Source organism: Prionailurus viverrinus, chromosome A3, assembly GCF_022837055.1.
Source record: "Prionailurus viverrinus isolate Anna chromosome A3, UM_Priviv_1.0, whole genome shotgun sequence".
Taxonomy (NCBI): Eukaryota; Metazoa; Chordata; class Mammalia; order Carnivora; family Felidae; genus Prionailurus; species Prionailurus viverrinus.
Window position 1 is genome coordinate 125,686,036 of NC_062563.1, and position 19,361 is coordinate 125,705,396.

General features: G+C 38.6%; 1 protein-coding gene across 3 annotated transcripts in view; it reads left to right on the plus strand.

Moving 5' to 3' along the window:
* The first annotated feature begins 46 nt into the window (after positions 1-46).
* The window catches only part of WDR35 (WD repeat domain 35), a 61,554-nt gene continuing 42,239 nt past the window's right edge, over positions 47-19,361 (plus strand). For 2 of the 3 annotated variants that reach the window (XM_047854043.1, XM_047854044.1), the window contains exons 1-10: positions 47-178; positions 871-988; positions 2,465-2,536; positions 3,560-3,652; positions 5,357-5,485; positions 8,829-8,962; positions 10,080-10,245; positions 10,375-10,520; positions 15,567-15,692; positions 18,266-18,451. In XM_047854043.1, the coding sequence (XP_047709999.1) occupies positions 155-178; positions 871-988; positions 2,465-2,536; positions 3,560-3,652; positions 5,357-5,485; positions 8,829-8,962; positions 10,080-10,245; positions 10,375-10,520; positions 15,567-15,692; positions 18,266-18,451 (1,194 nt within the window). In that variant the 5' untranslated portion in view covers positions 47-154. Of the gene's footprint in view, positions 179-870; positions 989-2,464; positions 2,537-3,559; positions 3,653-5,356; positions 5,486-8,828; positions 8,963-10,079; positions 10,246-10,374; positions 10,521-15,566; positions 15,693-18,265; positions 18,452-19,361 lie in introns of those variants that run through there. The other variant, XM_047854045.1, reaches the window with a different exon arrangement.

Sequence of the window (19,361 nt, forward strand, 5' to 3'; positions counted from 1 at the left end):
AGTGTCTCTCAGCGCCCCGGATGCGCCTGGGCGGCGGTGGTTGCCAGGGCGACAGGCGCTTGCAAGAGCTTCTGGTACTCGCGACTGGAGACTTAGAAAAAGGTTTCCTTTGGCGGGCCTGGACGGCTGGGGTCGTCTTCTCGGGGTTCCCAGGATGTTCTTTTACCTGAGCAAGAAAGTGAGTTTTCCCGCTGACGCCCTAGCTCCTCCTCTGTTCTCGCGTCCTGCAGGCGAATCCCGCATCCTGTCCCGCATCCTTCGCCTTCCCACCTCGCACCTTCCTGCCTCGTCCAGCCTCGGACCTCCTCCTTCGGGTCCCGAGTCCCAGATAATTCTCGGCGGAGCCAAGAGCCCTTTCGCACGACTCTCTCCCATTCCTGCCCCCTGCCTGGGTCTTTTTGGGGACCTCAGCAGGACCGATCACTGCGTGCTTCCCTACCGCTCCTTCTCCACCTGTTGATCCAGGTGACTTCAATTCACTGGATCGTCATGGGCTGGCGGGCGAGAGAAAAGTAATAACAAAAGGGTATCCTAAGTGTTATGTGTGGAAAGGGAATATGGATCAATGGTATGGATTTATACCTCTTTTCCCCGTTTCCTTCCTTTAAAATTTCTCAGGTGACTCTCCCATTGGGTTCCTCTGCAGTCAGTGCCCTTCTTGTGTGCTCCCCTCTCCCCCCGCCGTCCTTTCGAAAATGGTAGGGCGCCGGGCAGTTCAGGGGATCGTGCCATGCCCATTTTCCTAACAGTACACTGTCTGCAAGGCTGACCATTTTTTATTTCTTGGGGGGACTTCTTCAGCCTGCATCTGTAACTCACTTTCCAACTCCTCCATGAAAAGCTGTGAGAGTGGCTGTGGTTGTTTTTCAGGTCGCCATTCCCGATAACGTAAAGCTGAAATGTGTATCTTGGAACAAGGACCAAGGATTCATAGCATGTGGTGGTGAAGACGGATTACTGAAAGTTTTGAAATTAGAGACACAGACAGGTAAATGAAAGCAAGCCCAAGTGTTTGAACTGGATGGAAAATTGCCTAGTATCATTTGTTCGTTGAGATTTGCTCTTGGTATTTGTCACTATGCAGTTCTAATTATTTTAAAATGAAAAACAAACAAGACTCCAAACATTCAGTGCTGTTTTTATAGAGTATTTTTGCAGTAAAGTTCAGAGAACATCGAATGTAAATATCAAATGGCTTTTACTCAAGTTACTGATGGAAAATGAAAAAGAATGAAGAATGCAAACTAAGTCACTACATTGCCTTGTGCTATGTCTATTTATTCTGCTCTATTATTTAGAGTTTAAGAAAAATGACAATTTGAGTTTTAATAAGGTCACAAAATCTCACATTTTGTCACATTTGCAGGTTGGTGTCATCTTTTCTGCTTATCAGATATGTTAATAATTATTCACCTAGTTCCGGAGAACAGAAAATGAGATGTTTAAAAACATTTTTGTTTATAAGTTCCTTGTGTTTACAGCTTGATTTGTCTTTTTTTAGTTCTCTGGAACCATAGCAGCTTCACATTTCTTTAGCATCCCTAGTGTTGCTGTAGAATGGAGAGCTAGACAGTCCCCCAATCTAAGTTGGAGATGTAGGTAAGGTGATTGGAGTTGGGACCTCAGCTCTGCCATACTGAAAGAATTTCAGCAAGTTGGTGTTTATCTTTGGGCTTTAGTTCACTCTTCTGTAAGATAAAGGGCTGAAGCAAATTACATTTTGGATTCAGAGCTTCTACACTTGACCCGTGGGGTCTTTGCACTTGGTATTTCTGAGTCTGGACTCCTCCTCCTCCTTTCTCCAGAAAGCCTTCCCTGGCTCTCCCTTCCTCCAATCTAAATCAGTCTCCCTCTGTTACTGTCTCTTCTTACGGCTTTATTTTCTCAATTTATGATTTTACATATATGCATATATATTTATGTGGGTGGGTGAGTGTGTGTTTAATATCTGTCCCTTCAGTAGACTACAAACTCTCTTAGGGGAGAGGCCTTAACTATTTTATCATTTTATATTCGGAAGCTTCCACAGTGCGTAACACAATGTAGACATTCATTGAATGAATAAATGAATGAATGAATGAATGCATATAAGATTCTGCAAAATGTAGTAAAAACCAGTTTCCAAAGTCTTTACTTTCTGAGCCCTCTTATGCTTTAGAGCTTTCATTCTATATATCGTAAATATTTCTGTTTGTGATCTTCTGGGAAGGAATAGCAGTAATAATAATTACCAGTATATTTCATATACTGGGTAAACAATGTTTTTAAAATACATTTTGCTTTATTTTGTCAGAATAGTATCTCTGCAAGGGGGTATATATTACTGTCCATGTTTCCACCATGAGAAAAATAGATCAGAATGAGGCATTCTTAAAAAATTTTTTCTAAAATCATCCAGGAAGAAATGTCAAAGTCATATAATCTATTACTTTAATGTATTTGCCATGATGTCTCTTTTTCCTAGATGATGCAAAATTGAGAGGTCTTGCAGTCCCTAGTAACCTTTCTATGAATCAGAATCTAGAAGGTCATAGTGGTGAGTCATGTAATTTTTAAAATCCTATTTGAATGGTCTTATTTCTAGACATTGAGAAACCATCTACTTATTGCAGAAATGATATCATTTTTTATAATGATAATATTTAAAGTAATCATTTCTGTTTAGCCATAGTTAATTGAGCTTAGAGTCCTTCAACAAGTTTTACATGATCAAACAACATCTTCGATAAATCTAAAACTGAGTAGTTCTTTTATATATTAAAAGATACTGCTGTCTATGGGTAGGACATAATCCTTTTTTAGAATCTATCCCATGTTTCCAGATTAAAGTAGACTAAAGAGACACGACAACTGAATGTACTCTATGATCCTAGATCTTGGAATGAGAAAAACAAGTATCTATAAAGGACAATATTTGGACAGTTGATAAAATTTGAATGTAGACCGGGGTTAGGTAATATTATATCAGTGTTAAATTTCCTAATTTGTAATATGGTTATGAAAGAGAATGTCTTCTTATGAAATATACACTAAAGCATTTAGAGATTAAAAAAACTAAAAGAATCAGTTGTTCATATAACCCAGAGGCTTAAGATATGTTCAAGAGTGTGTTACTAATAGAATGGAAAACAAGAGGGGGAAAGAAGAGAAATTAGGGCATACATCAACCACAGACAACCTCTACACCCCTGGAAAGAAACCCCAAGTTCGTAGTATATTGTCCTTTGGGAATTATAATCCTTGGGAATCAGGCCAGTTGGGTAAATCTTACTTATATTTGTTTCTGTCATCAGATATATGGCAGCTTTTGCATTTGACCATAATAGGTGCCTTTGCTGGCCTGAAATAGGAATAAACATGAAAATTAGTATCACACATTGTTGTAGAAAATGAGTGATAATAGTGACTGCATGCTGTGAATATTTTGGAATGATATTAAATCCTGTTTAGTTGCACAGGAGCCATATTGATTTTAACATGCTGTTGGTGTTTATTATAAAAATACAAATTTGAAATTGTAGCCTTTTTTTAGTTTCTGAATTGTTTTATGGTTTTTTAGGTTCGGTTCAAGTTGTAACATGGAATGAACAATATCAGAAGTTGACTACCAGTGATCAAAATGGGCTTATCATTGTTTGGATGTTATATAAAGGTACACTAGGAGAGTTTATGTAATCTTTCACAGATTAGAGTCCGGATTACAGTATTTGAATGGGGAAACAATATATTTGAAATAGACTCCTTTTAACCAGCAGCAGGAATTCATCCTGACCTCACAGGGGTAATATTTCTGGATTTATTGCTGCCTACTTTTCCTTTTAACTTTGTTTTTGTTTTTGTTTTTGTTTTTTTTGAGCTGTGACCTTGCACGAAGAAAGTGAATTAGATGACTGTTGGTTATCTCCACAATGAATTTACGCCCTTAGCTGGATAGTTTCTACTTGAGATCTTTTTTTGCCAGGTTTCCGATAAGAATTATTTTCTGTGTGATCAGTGGCTAGAGTTGGTCCAGTACATAAAAACATTAAGAAGTCAGAGGCAATAATTCATTCTCCTTATTGAGCCATTTAGCATCCTTTCTTTCATGGATACAGATTTTATCTCTGCTCTACTGGCTCATGATTTGTGCCTTTTGCCTACAAGACAGAGCGAGAGAAGGATTAATTTAGGCACATCACTATTATCAGAAAAATAACTCACAATACATGATCTCTTGGGGTCTCATATTTAAATGAGAAGAGTACCTTAGTTCATGTGTGGTGTTTTGAAAACATTCAGGGTATACCATTTAAAAATTCTTAATTGAAAAATTTGGTACCTGAGTTTTATTTATGTTTCTCAAGGTTTATGTGTGTATATGTGTGTGTAGGGATGGAAGGTGAGAGTATAGGAGATGAAGATAAGCTGTATTTTTCCTCTGTGGGTCTTCTCAGGTCCTGAGTTCAGACTCTGATAATGCCTGCTCGACTAGTTCTTCCAAAATACGTGGTTATTTGCTTGGCTGCAGGCCAGAGTTCTGATACCAAAATGGCCTTGTGTTTTGCCTCACATTTGGTTGTACCTTGAGACCTGTCACCCCAGCCCTGTGTACATGAATGTTTTTCAGCATTAGTGATGTGAAATCCCTAAAGTGATTTGAACTGTAGAAAATTTTTGTCAAGCAGGCTTAGAGTTTTTACCTAATATGCTGATATTCAATATACTTGTAATTAATCACTGGAGAGTTTATGCATACATATAAAATTATTGTGGTTATTTTGTTTTTTCCTTTGGTTATCATCTGAAGTTTTTCAAGTGGGAAAAGTTAGGCTTTGAGAGAAGTCAGTTGTTTTGGCCCTTCAAAAGCAAATAAAGTTTTATTTATTTAAAAAAAATTTTTTTTAATGTTTATTTATTTTTGAGAGAGAGACAGAGCATGAGCAGGGGAGGGGAAGAGAGAGAGGGAGACACAGAATCTGAAGCAGGCTCCAGGTTCTGAGCTGCCAGCACAGAGCCCGATGCGGGTCTCGAACCCGCGAACCGTGAGATCATGACCCGAGCCGAAGTCGGACGGTCAGCTGACTGAGCCACCCAGGCGGCCCGAGTTTTATTTTTTAATGGACAGAAAGGAAGAAAGAGAGAAAAGATGGGCATTTATTGTGTTTTCTGTGATAATCTTTGAAGCAGTTGTTGGTCAAGGCCTCAGCTAATTTTTTTTTGTTTGTTTATGTTGGATTTGAAGGTTTTATTGTTTAACGTCTCATGTTGTAGAAAATTTTGCACTCATTTATTCCACAGTGTATTTTGTGGAATGTTTTCAACTCTAATGTGAAAGTTTTGACTTGTAATTTTTGTGTGTGTGTGTGTGTGCCAATAGGCTCTTGGTATGAGGAGATGATCAACAACAGAAATAAATCAGTGGTTCGAAGTATGAGCTGGAATGCTGACGGACAGAAGATCTGCATTGTGTATGAAGACGGGGCTGTGATAGTTGGTTCGGTGGATGGTAATACTTTGTTGCACACAGAACGGAGATCAGGATTTGGCTGGCATTTTTATCTTTAGAGGTTTAATTAATTATCATATGTTAGTCTTCTGACAGAAAAACACAGAGAAAATGGTTGATATACAATTTAATAACATTCAAGAAACATTTACTTTTAAGTATACTCAAGTAAAAAAACCCGTTTTTTATTTTATTTTTATTATTTTTTTAATGTTTTATCTGTTTGAGAGAGAGAATGCATGCACGCCGGGAGTTGGGCAGAAAGAGATGGAGGGAGAGAATCCTAAGTAGGCTCGTGCTGTCTGCACAGGGCCTGATGCAGGGGTGGGGGTTGCCGCTTGATCTCATGCACTGTGAGATCATGACCTGAGTCGAAATTAAGAGTTGGATGCTGGGGTACCTGTGTGACTCAGTCCGTTAATAATGGTCCGGCTTTGGTTCAGGTCATGATCTCATGGTTTGTGGGTTTGAGCCCCATGTCGGGCTGTTTGCTGACAGCTCAGAGACTGGAGCCTGCTTCAGATTCTGTGTCTCCCTCTTTTTCTGCCCCTCCCTTGCTCGCACTGTGTCTATCTCTCTCAAAAATAAATAAACATTAAAAAACAATTAAAAAAAAAAGTTGGATGTTTGGCTGACTGAGCCACCCAGGTGTTCCAAGTAAAAATTCTATTTTTAAAAAATTTCCTACAGTGGCACAGAAAAAAGGTAAATTAATTTTTCAGGATTATTTTAAATATGTCTGCCTAATTATGTAACTTATTTTGTATGTATTAGACTGTATTATAAATACATAGATTTACTTTCAAGTATATAGAGATATAACAATCTATGGTTATTTTGAAAAAATTGAACTGTTAAGTATAATTGACATATAACATTAGTTTTAGGTGTACAGCATAATCATTTGATATTTTTATGTCGTGAAATGATCATCTGGTCATTTTTTTTTTTTTTAATTTTTTTTAACGTTTATTTATTTTTGAGACAGAGACAGAGCATGAACAGGGGAGGGGCAGAGAGAGAGGGAGACACAGAATCTGAAATGGGCTCCAGGCTCTGAGCTGTCAGCACAGAGCCTGACGCGGGGCTCGAACCCATGGACCGTGAGATCATGACCTGAGCCGAAGTCAGACGCTTAACCGACTGAGCCACCCAGGCGCCCCTCATCTGGTCATTTTTTAATAGAACTGAATCTGTTATTGCTACATGTGTTTTGTAGCTTTAAAACTTAGGTCTTTCAAATTTTAATTCATAGCTAACACTGGGGCTTCCGAGGGTCTGTACCTTTGTTTTAATGTGAAATTTTCTCTATAGAGAAATAATTTATTTCAAAATGATTTTCATTTTTCCATTTGTTTTTTTTTCTGTTGTAACTTCATTTATTCCCCAAATGTTTCTGAGAATTCATAAAGTGACAGCTGTAGTTCTAGGCACTAGGTATATAAAAAGTATTTCAGATCTAGAGCAGGAGAGGTGGATTAGTAACCAAGCAGTTACAGTGCCTTGTGATAAGTGCTGAGATGGGAAAATACAGCAAACATGTAGTAGAAGTATCTAAGCCAGACTTGGAGGGATCAGGGAAGGCATCCTGGAGGAAGTGATGTCTGCTGAGGCATTAGCCACCAGGAATGTGGGTTTGTAGAATGTCCTAGGCCTAAGGAAGGCCATAGGGAGGAGGTCCATAGGGGTTGAACTTAGCCATGTTTAGGGTATTGAAAAAAATTTGAGAGTCAGTGTACTATAATACTAAAAGGAAAAGAGTTGTATGTGATGAAATTAGAGACATTAGTAAAGACAGATCATGTAGATTGTAAGTTATCTAAGAAGTTTGAACTTAACTTTAAGGGCATAATGAAAGGTTTTAAGAATGGGAGCAGGGTGATCAGGTTTGTTCTTTGGAAGCATCTCTGTGATTGCAGAGGAAGGAAAGAAAGATGGGGCAGGTGTACCACTTAGGAAATTGATAGGGTAATTCAGGTGAGAGGTGATGGTGGATGGTAGCTGAACCAGGGAAATGACAAAGAGGATGGAAGTAAGTGGACATATGCTAGAGATATTTAGGAGGTAAAATAGATGGGGTCTCATTATTGATGAGTTTGGGACTGAGGGGATGGAAGTGTCCAGAGGAATAGCCAGGTTTTTAACTTTGACAGCTGGGTGGACGGTGATGCCATTGAAATAAGGGATGTGGGAGAAAGCCTGGTTTTGAAGGAAGATTTCAGTTATGGACACGTTGACTTTGTTATGCTGTAGGACAGCCAAGTAGTTAGATATATACATTTGTGGCTCAGAAACATCTGGACTGGAGTCATAATTTTGGGAATCACCAGCATGTAGATGGTAATTTAAACCATTGGAATAGCTGGAAAACTGGGCCATCTTGGAATAAGAACCTGCAACATTTAATGGGTTGGCAGAAGAGAATTCTGTAAAGGATACTGAATTACAAGCATTGGAGATAAAGGAGTAAACAGATTCACAGAAATCAAGAAGGAAGGAAGGGGTGGTTAAAAAAAAAAGAAAAGAAAAGCAACAGGTCATTAACAACCTCATGAAGGCCATTTCAGTGCAGGTGTGGGGCAGAAGCCAGATCAGGTTGGACTGAGGGTTGAATGGGAGGGGAGGAAGTGATGACTGCCTGTATAAGCTCTTTTAAGAAGTGAGGCTGGTAGAGGAATGGTGGAAATAGGATGGTGACTAGAGGGGAACTTGGGGTAGAGGGAGGTGTTCTTTGTTTTGTTTGTTTTTATTTGAGGTGCTGGTTTTCAAGGATGGATCTGAGTATGTTTAAATACTTGTAAGAAAGGGCTTAGAAGAGTTTAAAGAGAAAGAGAAAATGTGCATAATCAGTAGAGGGAGATCTTTGCAAAGCTGGGAAGGGCTTAGACCAAAAAATAGGTGGAGGGATTAGCCCTAGATGGGTGTCTGGTTGGGGACAAAACTCTTCCTTTGTAATGGGGGCGCTAAGCAGAAAGGGTCGGTGTGGATTCACTTAATGTTCTGAGTGTTTGAAAGTAAGAATGAGGGATTTCTTCTTTAAAAGCGTTTATTTAATTTTACAAAGTTGAAGATGAATTTATCTGCTAATTGGGAGTGAGGTCTTGGGTCAGAGTTTTGAAGAGAAGGGAGAAAGTTGGAAACAGCTGCTATTGCAAATATTTAGTAGGGTGTTTGGCACATAGTAAGTGCTCAGCAGATATTTATTGACTGAATAAATTGAACAAACACATGGTTCTGTGAAGAATGTGAGAGCTCTTTAGAGAAACACAGTTTTAGAGCAGTTGTTGGAGAATCGTGACCTTGAAATTTGAATGAAATAATTTTGTTTTATGTTTTACTTTAGGGAATCGCATTTGGGGAAAAGACTTGAAGGGTGTACAGTTATGCCATGTAGCATGGTCTGCAGATAGTAAAATCCTACTTTTTGGAATGACAAGTGGAGAAATACACATTTATGATAATCAAGGGAATTTTATAGTAAGTATATATATATTCGTAGTTTTAGTTACCCAACTATATGGTTATGTTATATATTATATATGTATATGTACATTTATTTATTATGATGGTTTGTGTAATCAAGAAAGTTTTCAATTAATGTTTTTTCCCAATTATTTAGATTTTTTTTTAATTAAAAAAATACTGGGTCTCCTCAAGGTAAATTAATGCTTTTAGTTCTGAATTCCTGGTAACTGGGAAGGACAAGATTTCAGTGTATTGAAGCTGAGGGATAATGAGTCAGATGATATGCAATTTAATCTTTGTGTCGTCATCGTCTTCTTCTTCTTCTTCTTCTTTTTAAAGTTTATTTATTTATTTTGAGAGAGAACACAAGCAGGGGAGGGGCAGAGAGAGAGGGAGACAGGGAATCCCAAGCAGGCTCTGTGCTGTCAATGCAGAGCCAGACACAGGGCTCCAACCCATGAACCGTGAGATCATGGCCTAAGCCAAAATCAAGAATCGAATGCTGAACTGACAGAGCCACGCAGGCACCCCAAATCTTTGTGTCTTCTGATAGCAGAAGCCAAAGTTTATATGAGATACCAATGCTATATTTTTTTTTCCAATGATATTTTTATAGCAAGTTACTCAAGATTGTAAAAGGAATGGAAGACTTAAACAGTAAGGGATAAGAGTCAGGTCCTGGAAAGAAGGCAAAATAGAATAGGCTCAGATAGCATGATCTCAAGGAAAACTCTAGCTTTGTGAGACTGAGCTATGTCAGATCTCTGATCTTACTTATGGGGCAGTTTTGTTTGTAGTGAGGTTGAGGGCATTATACAAATGCACTTAACTGGTGTAAGTGATAATGGCCGACTTCTCCTTGACACCGCTGTTCTTGAGGTTCTTTCATTTACCTCTTGTCATTTGAGTCTCATAAATTCTCTGTGAGTTGTTTTTTTTTTTAATCCCTATTTTGCAAATAAAACTGAAACTCTGCTTGAAGTGGTTTGTCCAGGGCTGGTAAACCAGTAAGTGATGGAACTTGCATCTGAAACCAGATTTTTAAATCTCATTTTCAGTGTTCTTTCTATAATAGTCTATACGGATCTGTTTTAAAATATGAAGTATTAACTTAACTGATTTTGTTTAGATGAAAATGAAACTGAACTGTTTGGTGAACGTCACTGGAGCAATCAGTATTGCTGGAATTCACTGGTACCATGGCCAAGAAGGCTATGTGGAGCCAGACTGCCCCTGCCTTGCTATTTGTTTTGACAATGGGAGGTGCCAAATCATGAGACATGAGAACGACCAGAGTATGTCATTTTTCTTTCTCTTTTCTTTTTTAATGTGGAGAATTTAAAAAAATATTTTAAAATTGTTCTTTATAAAGTTCTTAAGGCTAAGTATTTTACCACAGTTACTTCATTTTTCTTTTTGAGTAGATCCCGTTTTAATTGATACTGGCATGTTTGTAGTAAGTATCCAGTGGAACCACACTGGCAGCGTGTTGGCTGTGGCAGGCTCCCAGAAGGTTGTCACTCAGGATAAAGATGTAAACACTGTGCAGTTTTACACTCCATTTGGTGAGGTAAATGTCTTTTTTTCTTTCCATTTAAATATGTAGTGAGTGTGGTAGGGGAAAAAAGAATGGGGGAAAAGGTATAAACTTGTCACATTGTTGAAAAGGGACATTTTGAGTAAAAATGATGAAAAATATCAGGCATCTTGCTTTAAATAATATTCTCACTTATAAGTCTTAATAGTTGTATTTTATCATGGAATTTAGTTTATACTCTGAACATTTAGAAAATCAGCTGTTTCACATAAGAAATCACTATGCAGTACCTATTTAGGGTATTTTTTCTGTGATCTGAATGCGTATCTCTTTTCCCAGCTGTTTTCTTGAGTTGTTTTTTTTTTTTTTTTTCAACGTTTATTTATTTTTGGGACAGAGAGAGACAGAGCATGAACGGGGGAGGGTCAGAGAGAGAGGGAGACACAGAATCGGAAACAGGCTCCAGGCTCCGAGCCATCAGCCCAGAGCCCGACGCGGGGCTCGAACTCACGGACCGCAAGATCGTGACCTGGCTGAAGTCGGACGCTTAACCGACTGTGCCACCCAGGCGCTTCTCTTGAGTTGTTTTTAATGTGACTTAATTGTTTCAGATTAATATTTTGGATTTTTAAAAAAATTTTTTTTTTTTTAACATTTATTTATTTTTGAGACAGAGAGAGACAGAGCATGAACGGGGGAGGGTCAGAGAGAGGGAGACACAGTATCTGAAACAGGCTCCAGGCTCTGAGCTGTCAGCACAGAGCCCAACACGGGGCTCGAACTCACGGACCGTGAGATCGTGACCTGAGCCGAAGTCGGCTGCTTAACCGACTGAGCCACCCAGGCGCCCCAATATTTTGGATTTTTAATGTGACGTATTAAAACATACGTAGATATCAAACACCCATAACTGTCTCTCCTTACCACGAACTTCTAACGGTTTTAATTTGTGCAGTAATCAACTATTTTAAGAAAATCTATCTTGGGGCGCCTGGGTGGCTCAGTCGGTTGAGCATCCAACTTCAGCTTGGGTCATGATCTCACGGCTGGTGAGTTCGAGCCCCACGTCAGGTGCTGTGCTGACAGCTCAGAGCCTAGAGCCTGCTTTGGATTCTGTGTCTCCCTCTCTCTCTGCCCCTAACCCACTTGCATTCTGTCTCTGTCTCTCTCAAAAATAAATAAACATTAAAAAAAAATTTAAGAAAATATATTTTAATAACTAATCTTAGGTGATGCTACATTAAAATACAAGCATTGTTTTCATAAATGCATGGGTTATCCTTCTCAATAGTGTTACTAATAAATTTTAATTTTTAAGGAGAATTTTGTTGAAGTCATAATGGAAAATATCAAAAGGAGAATTAATATATTGTAAATTTTTTTTAATGTTTTATTTATTTTTGAGACAGAGACAGAGCATGAGCAGGAGAGGGGCAGAGAGAGAGGGAGACACAGAATCCGAAGCAGGCTCCAGGCTCTGAGCTGTCAGCACAGAGCCCAACGCGGGGCTTGAACTCACCAACCGCGAGATCATGACCTGAGCCAAAGTCAGACGCCTAACTGACTGAGCCACCCAGGCTCCCCAATATATTGTGAATTTTAAAGAATTTAGGAAATGAAAACTTAATATTAACTAAGCTTAATAACTTTATACTTGTTTTATTTTCTAACTCTAGGTTCCATTTAGTCCCTGTTGGATTTTATAAATTCACCATAGATTTCAATAATATGTGTTTTTGTTGTACAAAACCCTTCCCCAGTTGTTTTAATATTTTTATGTAATATTTAAAAATATATTTTAATAATTTCAGTGAAAGAAAAAAATGATGTCAGCTCATGCTTTTGTATCAGTATCTCAAAATATGCAGTAGAGTGTGATGTAGAGAGTAGGTACTCTCCGTACGTTGCTGCCTGATAATATTTCTGGTAGATGTTAAAAGCTAAGGAAAACAGAAGTATAGTTCTCAAGGTTCCTAACTATTAAAAATCTGAATTCCAGTTATTTCAATGGTTGCAGCCTCCTTTTTTTTTTTTTTTTTTTTTTTCAACGTTTATTTATTTTTTTGGGGACAAAGAGAGACAGAGCATGAACGGGGGAGGGGCAGAGAGAGAGGGAGACACAGAATCGGAAACAGGCTCCAGGTTCTGAGCCATCAGCCCAGAGCCTGACGCGGGGCTCGAACTCACGGACCGCGAGATCGTGACCTGGCTGAAGTCGGACGCCCAACCGACTGCGCCACCCAGGCGCCCCTGCAGCCTCCTTTTTAATTGATGTTCTTTATTGGTTGTTTTTGTCACATTGGCTTATTGTTATATTGTTTCATCTGCTTATTTTTGTTAGCTCGGCCTTCTCTAAGTAGAAAAACATGGATCCTAAGGCCTGTTTGTTTTATCTTGCAAAACAGTGTGCTATGTGTTAATGTGAAAAGTGTAAGTTGGTTTGGTATGGTTGTAATTAAAAGTATCTAGCATAGTTCCTCGAGGTATATTAGTCACTTAGTATTTTTTTGAATGAGTGAGTATATGGGGGACTTATTGTGGATTTATGTTATGAAGATAACTTGGAAGGAGGTTATCTAAAGATTTAAACTTAAGGAAACTTCAAGAAGCAATTTGCTTTTGATCCTGAAGGCCACAGTCTTCTGGTTTTTATACTGTGGTCTCAGCCGTGGAAAGGGCTAATAGAGCATGCGATTTGTAGTCAGGTTGGCCTGGCTTTGGCTTTGAATTCCATTTCCACAGTGTAGTTTTACTTAGCGAACTTATTTAACCTCTGAGACTCAATTTACTTATGTTCTGAAATAAAGGTAATACTTCATGGCACTGTTGCAAAAATTAAAGGAGGTAACAACGAGAAAAGGCCTAGCACTGTGCTTACTACAAGTCAGCTTATCTCTCCTTGCTGCTGCCATCACCTGGCTGGTTTGCAGAGTGGGGAGATAGCCTTATTCTTCCAGTGCAGGCTGTCAGTACAAAGAGTGCTGTCATGAGAGCCTGCTTGCTCCCTTTGGTTTCCTACAGGCAGCAGGACAGATAGAGTGGAACTTTCTAGGTTAAAACATCTTTACCCTTACCGTTTTCCTGACAAAATGGAGTTTAATACATTAAATTTGACTTTCGAGCATATCTGCTTAAGAACAAAGGATATCGTTGGGGCACCCTGGGTGACTCAGTTGGTTAAGCGTCTGGCTTCAGCTTGGGTCATAATCTCACAGTTCGTGAGTTTTAGCCCTGCATCAGGCTCTGTGCTGACAGCTCAGAGCCTGGAGCCTGCCTCACATTCTGTGTCTCCTTCTTTCTCTGCCCCTCCCCTGCTCATGCTCTGTCTCTCTCTCAAAAATAAATAAACATTAAGAAAAATTAAAAAAAAAAAAAACAGAGGATACTGGTACAACTTACTAAAATTCTTAGGTCTGTCAAAAAAGCATAGATTTAAAATACTTTCTTTTTTTATGACCACCTGAAAATGTCTTTGTATTCATTTATTCACTGTTAACTTAGCCATAAAATGTGCTATGTTAAATTGAAAACTGTAAGTTGGTTTGGTATAGTTGTAATTAAAAGTATCAAGCATGTTGTCATATTTGAAGACATTAATTTGGATGCATGATACATTTATTTACTTAAGAGATATTTATTGAGTACCTGTTTACCAACCAGTCCATTAAGGGATAGGGACATAGATATAAGCATGATGAAGTTAGGGCTCTCAGGTTGCTCACTATCTGAATTCTCTGGACCCACAGAAGGAGGGAGAAGGCAGGAAGCAGTACTAAAGTTGTGTCTTGGAGGATGGAGAGCGGTGCTGCAGTAGGGCAAGGGAGAGTAAGGATGGGAGAGGAAAGGGAGATTTCAGGCAGAAGAGATATTATCTGGGCCAAAGGTCTGGAGGCATAGTGGTCCTCTCATGAGTGAGAACACAAGCATTATGGCCAGATAGTGGGGTACTGAACCTAAGAGTATGGTTTTGGGCCAGATGGGAAGAGGCATTGCATACTCTGCTAAAGAATGTGATGGTGGGGAGCTGTTGATTTTTAAAAATTATTAAACATTTTTTAAAGCAGGGTAGGACATGATTGGATTTGTGTCCCAGAAAGGTAATTATGACAGTAAAATGAAGAATTTGGGGGATGGAGGCTGGGAATGAGGAAAGAGGTGAAAGGTAAAAATTGCAGTTCGACCGTTACCATCATTGACTCAGGAAAAGAGGCCGTGGCAGTGGAGGATGGATGTGAGCGGAAGCGATGGGACTACTGACCCACTGGCTGTGGGGGGGTGAAAGAGAGGCCAGCCTTAAGCATTGTGTTTACTGCCACAATTCATTGATTCCAAGAAGCACAGTTTTTTTAAAAATATTTTATTTTTAAGTATCTCTACACCCAACGTGGGGCTCGAAGCACGACCCTGAGATCAAGAGTCGCGTGTTCCACTGACTGAGCCAGCCAGGCACCCCCAGGAGGCGCAGTTGTTTTTTTTTTTTTAACAACTTCAAGATTGGGGTGCATCGTATAGTCAGAGTTTCTATTTTAATTAACAATGTATTTTTTTCTTTCCTGAGTTGTACATAAAAGTAAAGATGCGGGGCACCTGGGTGGCGCAGTCGGTTAAGCATCCGACTTCAGCCAGGTCACGATCTCGCGGTCCGGGAGTTCGAGCCCCGCATCAGGCTCTGATGGCTCAGAGCCTGGAGCCTGTTTCTGATTCTGTGTCTCCCTCTCTCTCTGCCCCTCCCCCATTCATGCTCTGTCTCTCTCTGTCCCAAAAATAAATAAACGTTGAAAAAAAAAAATTTAAAAAAAAAAAAAAAAAAAAAAAGTAAAGATGCATATTTAAATCTCTGGGTTTCAAATCTTAGATTTGATGAAATTTGATACTGAATTCTTTGGTTATTGTTCATAAATTTCTCCTATCGTATGTATGTTTTTCATTATAAAAATTCAAGGAAAATGATTATGAAGTGAGTGGTAACTTTTCACAAAATAATTTTTATGCCACTCTTGATGTCTATGAAGTGGTGGGTGGTAATTTATATTTTATTTAATTGCAATACTTTAGGTTAAATATAATCATTTTTTTCAGCATTTGGGTACTTTGAAGGTTCCTGGAAAGCAGATGTCTGCACTATCTTGGGAAGGAGGAGGACTGAAAATTGCACTAGCTGTTGATTCTTTTATATATTTTGCAAACATTCGACCTGATTATAAGGTGAGTATTATGAGCAGTTGTAAAAAAAAAGGCTGTTTTTACTGAATAGTTTTGTTGTAGCTTGAAGTATAATATGTTTCTTGCATGTATTCACAGCCACTTTATTTTAGAAACCAGATGAAAGGAGGTGTTTTTAGTGTGGAGACTTTAGAACCAGAAAGCTTTTCTAGAATACTATATATAATTAATAAAATACTCCCAACAGTCAGGGTCTCAGCAGGAAATGCATGGCACACACAAAAGAATAATTGAAAACAGATTGATGAAGGGTTTATTACAGAGGTGTGGGCAAGGTTAAGGGGTTCAGTAAGGGTTGACAAGGCAAGCATCCAGGTATTAGCAATGGTGGGCAAAATAAGGAAGTATTATTGTTCCTGGAACCCACTGGGGCTGTGGGTATACAAGAGAGACTGTCCTGTGGGAGTGCAGCTTCTGCTGACTGGCTGGACAGAGACAGCTTTGGGGAGGGAGTACTTCAGCCATCTCTCCACCTGCTGGTGCCTTCTATTGGCCAGATCCAGCTGGAAACTAGAAGGCAAGGTAGTCCACGTGATGGAGTTCATAGAAGTTAGTTTCCAGGGCATAGTGTAGGGTAAAGAAGGGGAGAGGATGGATCGGAAGAGGAAAATGAAAATAAGCAGCATAATACTAATCAGTACTTTATCCTAAATTTAACATTTGACCCAAAACAAATTCAGAAGTATGAGATTAATTGAGCTGCAAAATACTAAGAATATTTGTTATGTGTGAAAAACTTAATTCATTTTTTAGAAGGCAAAGCGCCTTGGAGAGCTGTCTGATTCTAGGACTAGGGTGGGAAAAATGCAAGATGAACCTGGAGCCTCTGATAGTGGCAGAAAGTAAGGAAGTCTCAAACAAAAGGATGGGGGCATGCCAAAGAGACAAAGGAGCCAACCTGAAAGAGCTCCCAATGGCCCAAACTGGAACAATTTGAGCAACAAAATAAATGATGTAACATTGGATTGTAACCCAAATTATAAAAATAAGTGTCCACAAGCAAAACCTGATCTAAAATAGATTATTTAAATACATAAATGGGGGAGAAGAAACAAATCTTCCTTACAGAAGTATTTGAATTACTTAGACACTACCCCAGCTGGTCCCCTGCCCTCCTAACTTGAATGTGAGTTGCATTTAGTGACTCACTTCCAAAGAGTAGAGTATGGAAAGGGTGAAAAGCAAAGTTACTTTACAGTGGAGGAACCTGGCAGACACCACATTGTCTAGGTGATCAAGGCTAGCATCATCACCGGTGTCACATAGATATCACGTACCCCTAATGTGGCACATGAGAAGAGGTCATCACTTCTCTGATGGTCGTTCTGAAAATCCCAGTCTGAGCAGGAGAAAAACATCACACAAACCCACATTGAAGGACATTCTGCAAAATACCTGGCCAGTACTCCTCAAAACTGTCTAGGTCATTAAAAATGGGGAAAGACTGAGAAATCATCACAGACCAGAGGAGCCTAAGGAAACAAGATGACTAAACATAATGTATTCCAAGTAGGATTCTGAGATAGAAAAAGAACATTGGAGAAAAACTCATGAAATCTAAATAAGGTGTGGAGTTTAGTTAATAGTACTGGATCTGTGCTGGCTTCTTAGTTGTGATGAATGTACCACAGCAATGTAAGGTACTCACAGCAGGGGGAAATGGAGAGGACTATAGGGAACTCTGTATTATCCTTGTGACTTATATATAAATCTAAAATTATTTTAAAGTAAAAAGCTTATTTTAAAAACTAACCATCCTATAAAAAGTAAATATGCCTTAATTTTGAATAGTAAACATAGTCATAATATTAACTTTGAATATTGCTTTATTCAAAATTACATTATGAATATATTGGGAGAGTTAGCCCAAGAGAAAGACATTCCATAAGCCGTAATCAATACATACGCGATATGGAGGTAGATAACAAGAGTCAAAGCTCAGAGTTACAAATGGCTACCACTGGGAGGAAATTAGTCAGTGGGGTCTGCATTCTATTTTTGTTTTAAATTAGCTATGTAGAATTATTTGATTCTACACTATGTGCATATGTTACTCTGGTAAAAACAAATGTAGAAAATGTAGATAGGGGAGAAAAAGCAAAGCATCTGTTTTTGAAATTTGGCTTGGGGACCCAGAAGTTAAGCTTTTGACAGGGGTCACTCCTCCTGTTGTCCCTCACGCAGCTGTTACGGACTACTGAAAAATCCGAGATTTTCACCACTGAAGCGTGAATCTTACAGTGAATCTAGAGTGAATCTTACAAATGGAAATAAGGAAAGTTAAACTAAACTTATTTTTGCAGTACATTCTTTGTTTGATAACTGTGTTTCTCTTAGATTTTTTGTTATTTTAGTGAGAAAAGGTATTGTGCTGAATGTTCAGTCTTTCTGTCTTTTACTCCTGAAGGATATATTTTGTCAGCACCAAAAAACCACCTATCTGCAGTACATAATAAGATTTTTTGTTCCCAGTGTTAAGTGTTCTTTTCCTCTTTCTCTCTCTCCCTCTCTTCTTCCCTCCTGTTCTGGCCCTTTGCTCCTTCCTTTCTTCCTAGTGGGGTTATTGCTCCAATACTGTAGTATATGCTTATACCAGACCTGATCGTCCAGAGTATTGTGTTATCTTTTGGGATACAAAAAACAATGAGAAATATGTTAAATATGTGAAGAGTCTCATTTCTATTACTACCTGTGGAGATTTCTGCATTTTGGCTACGAAAGCTGATGAAAATCATCCTCAGGTAAGTGTTCCTTCATTTGTTAAAGCTAAGATGGGTATGGGTTAACCTCTCCTTCTCAGGTATAGCCTCTCTACTGGCAGTACAGCAAAGTGTTGGGTCTATTGGCCATGTCTGTCTGGACCTCTGTTTTGGAAAATTATGTGATTCCATTGTGACTCTATTTTTTTTTTCCAATTAGCTAATCCATTAGCATTTCATACTCACCAGTTCAGTATGGAAGCTTTTTGTCTCTGAAACATATTTAAAATACTACCGTCTTTTTCCAAGTTAAAATTCCACAAGGAAAAATGAATATCCAGATGTCTAGTATAAATGCTCAAGAAGTTATGTAACTATGATCATTATAACACTTTGGGTAGTTTTGACATTGAGAAGTATACTTTTACTTGGAGTTACATTGCTTTAAAAATAACCGTCTCATAGTGTAAAATAAATAATATAAATAATGCCTTAAAAAGTATGAAACAATTTAAATATTTGCAGAAGCATATACATTTTTCAAAAAAGGATTATCATTATCTTTGGCTGTGTTATAAATTACTTTATTCCATTAAAAAGCATAAAGTTTTTGGTTTAAGGTAGCCATTTGAACAGCCACCTTTGGCTCTGTTCTCTCTTGAAACTTACTAAAATAACAGTAAAGGTATTTTTTTAAAAGTCATAAGCCCATAGGGACCAGAAAGAGAAAGGAAATGGTAACATAGTTTTGGGGGTTAAAGAGTGGGTGGATTAGTGGTGATTACCTTAGCAGACCTAAGAAAGCTGAATCCTAAGTCATCAATGGAGAAAGCAAAGAAGTAACCAGTTTTCATCCCAGAATCCTGAAGAGACACAGGACTTAATGGTACCTGGTAGGAGAAAGAAACAAATGGAAAAACAATTTGGAAGTACCAGAGATTATGCAGGAAGG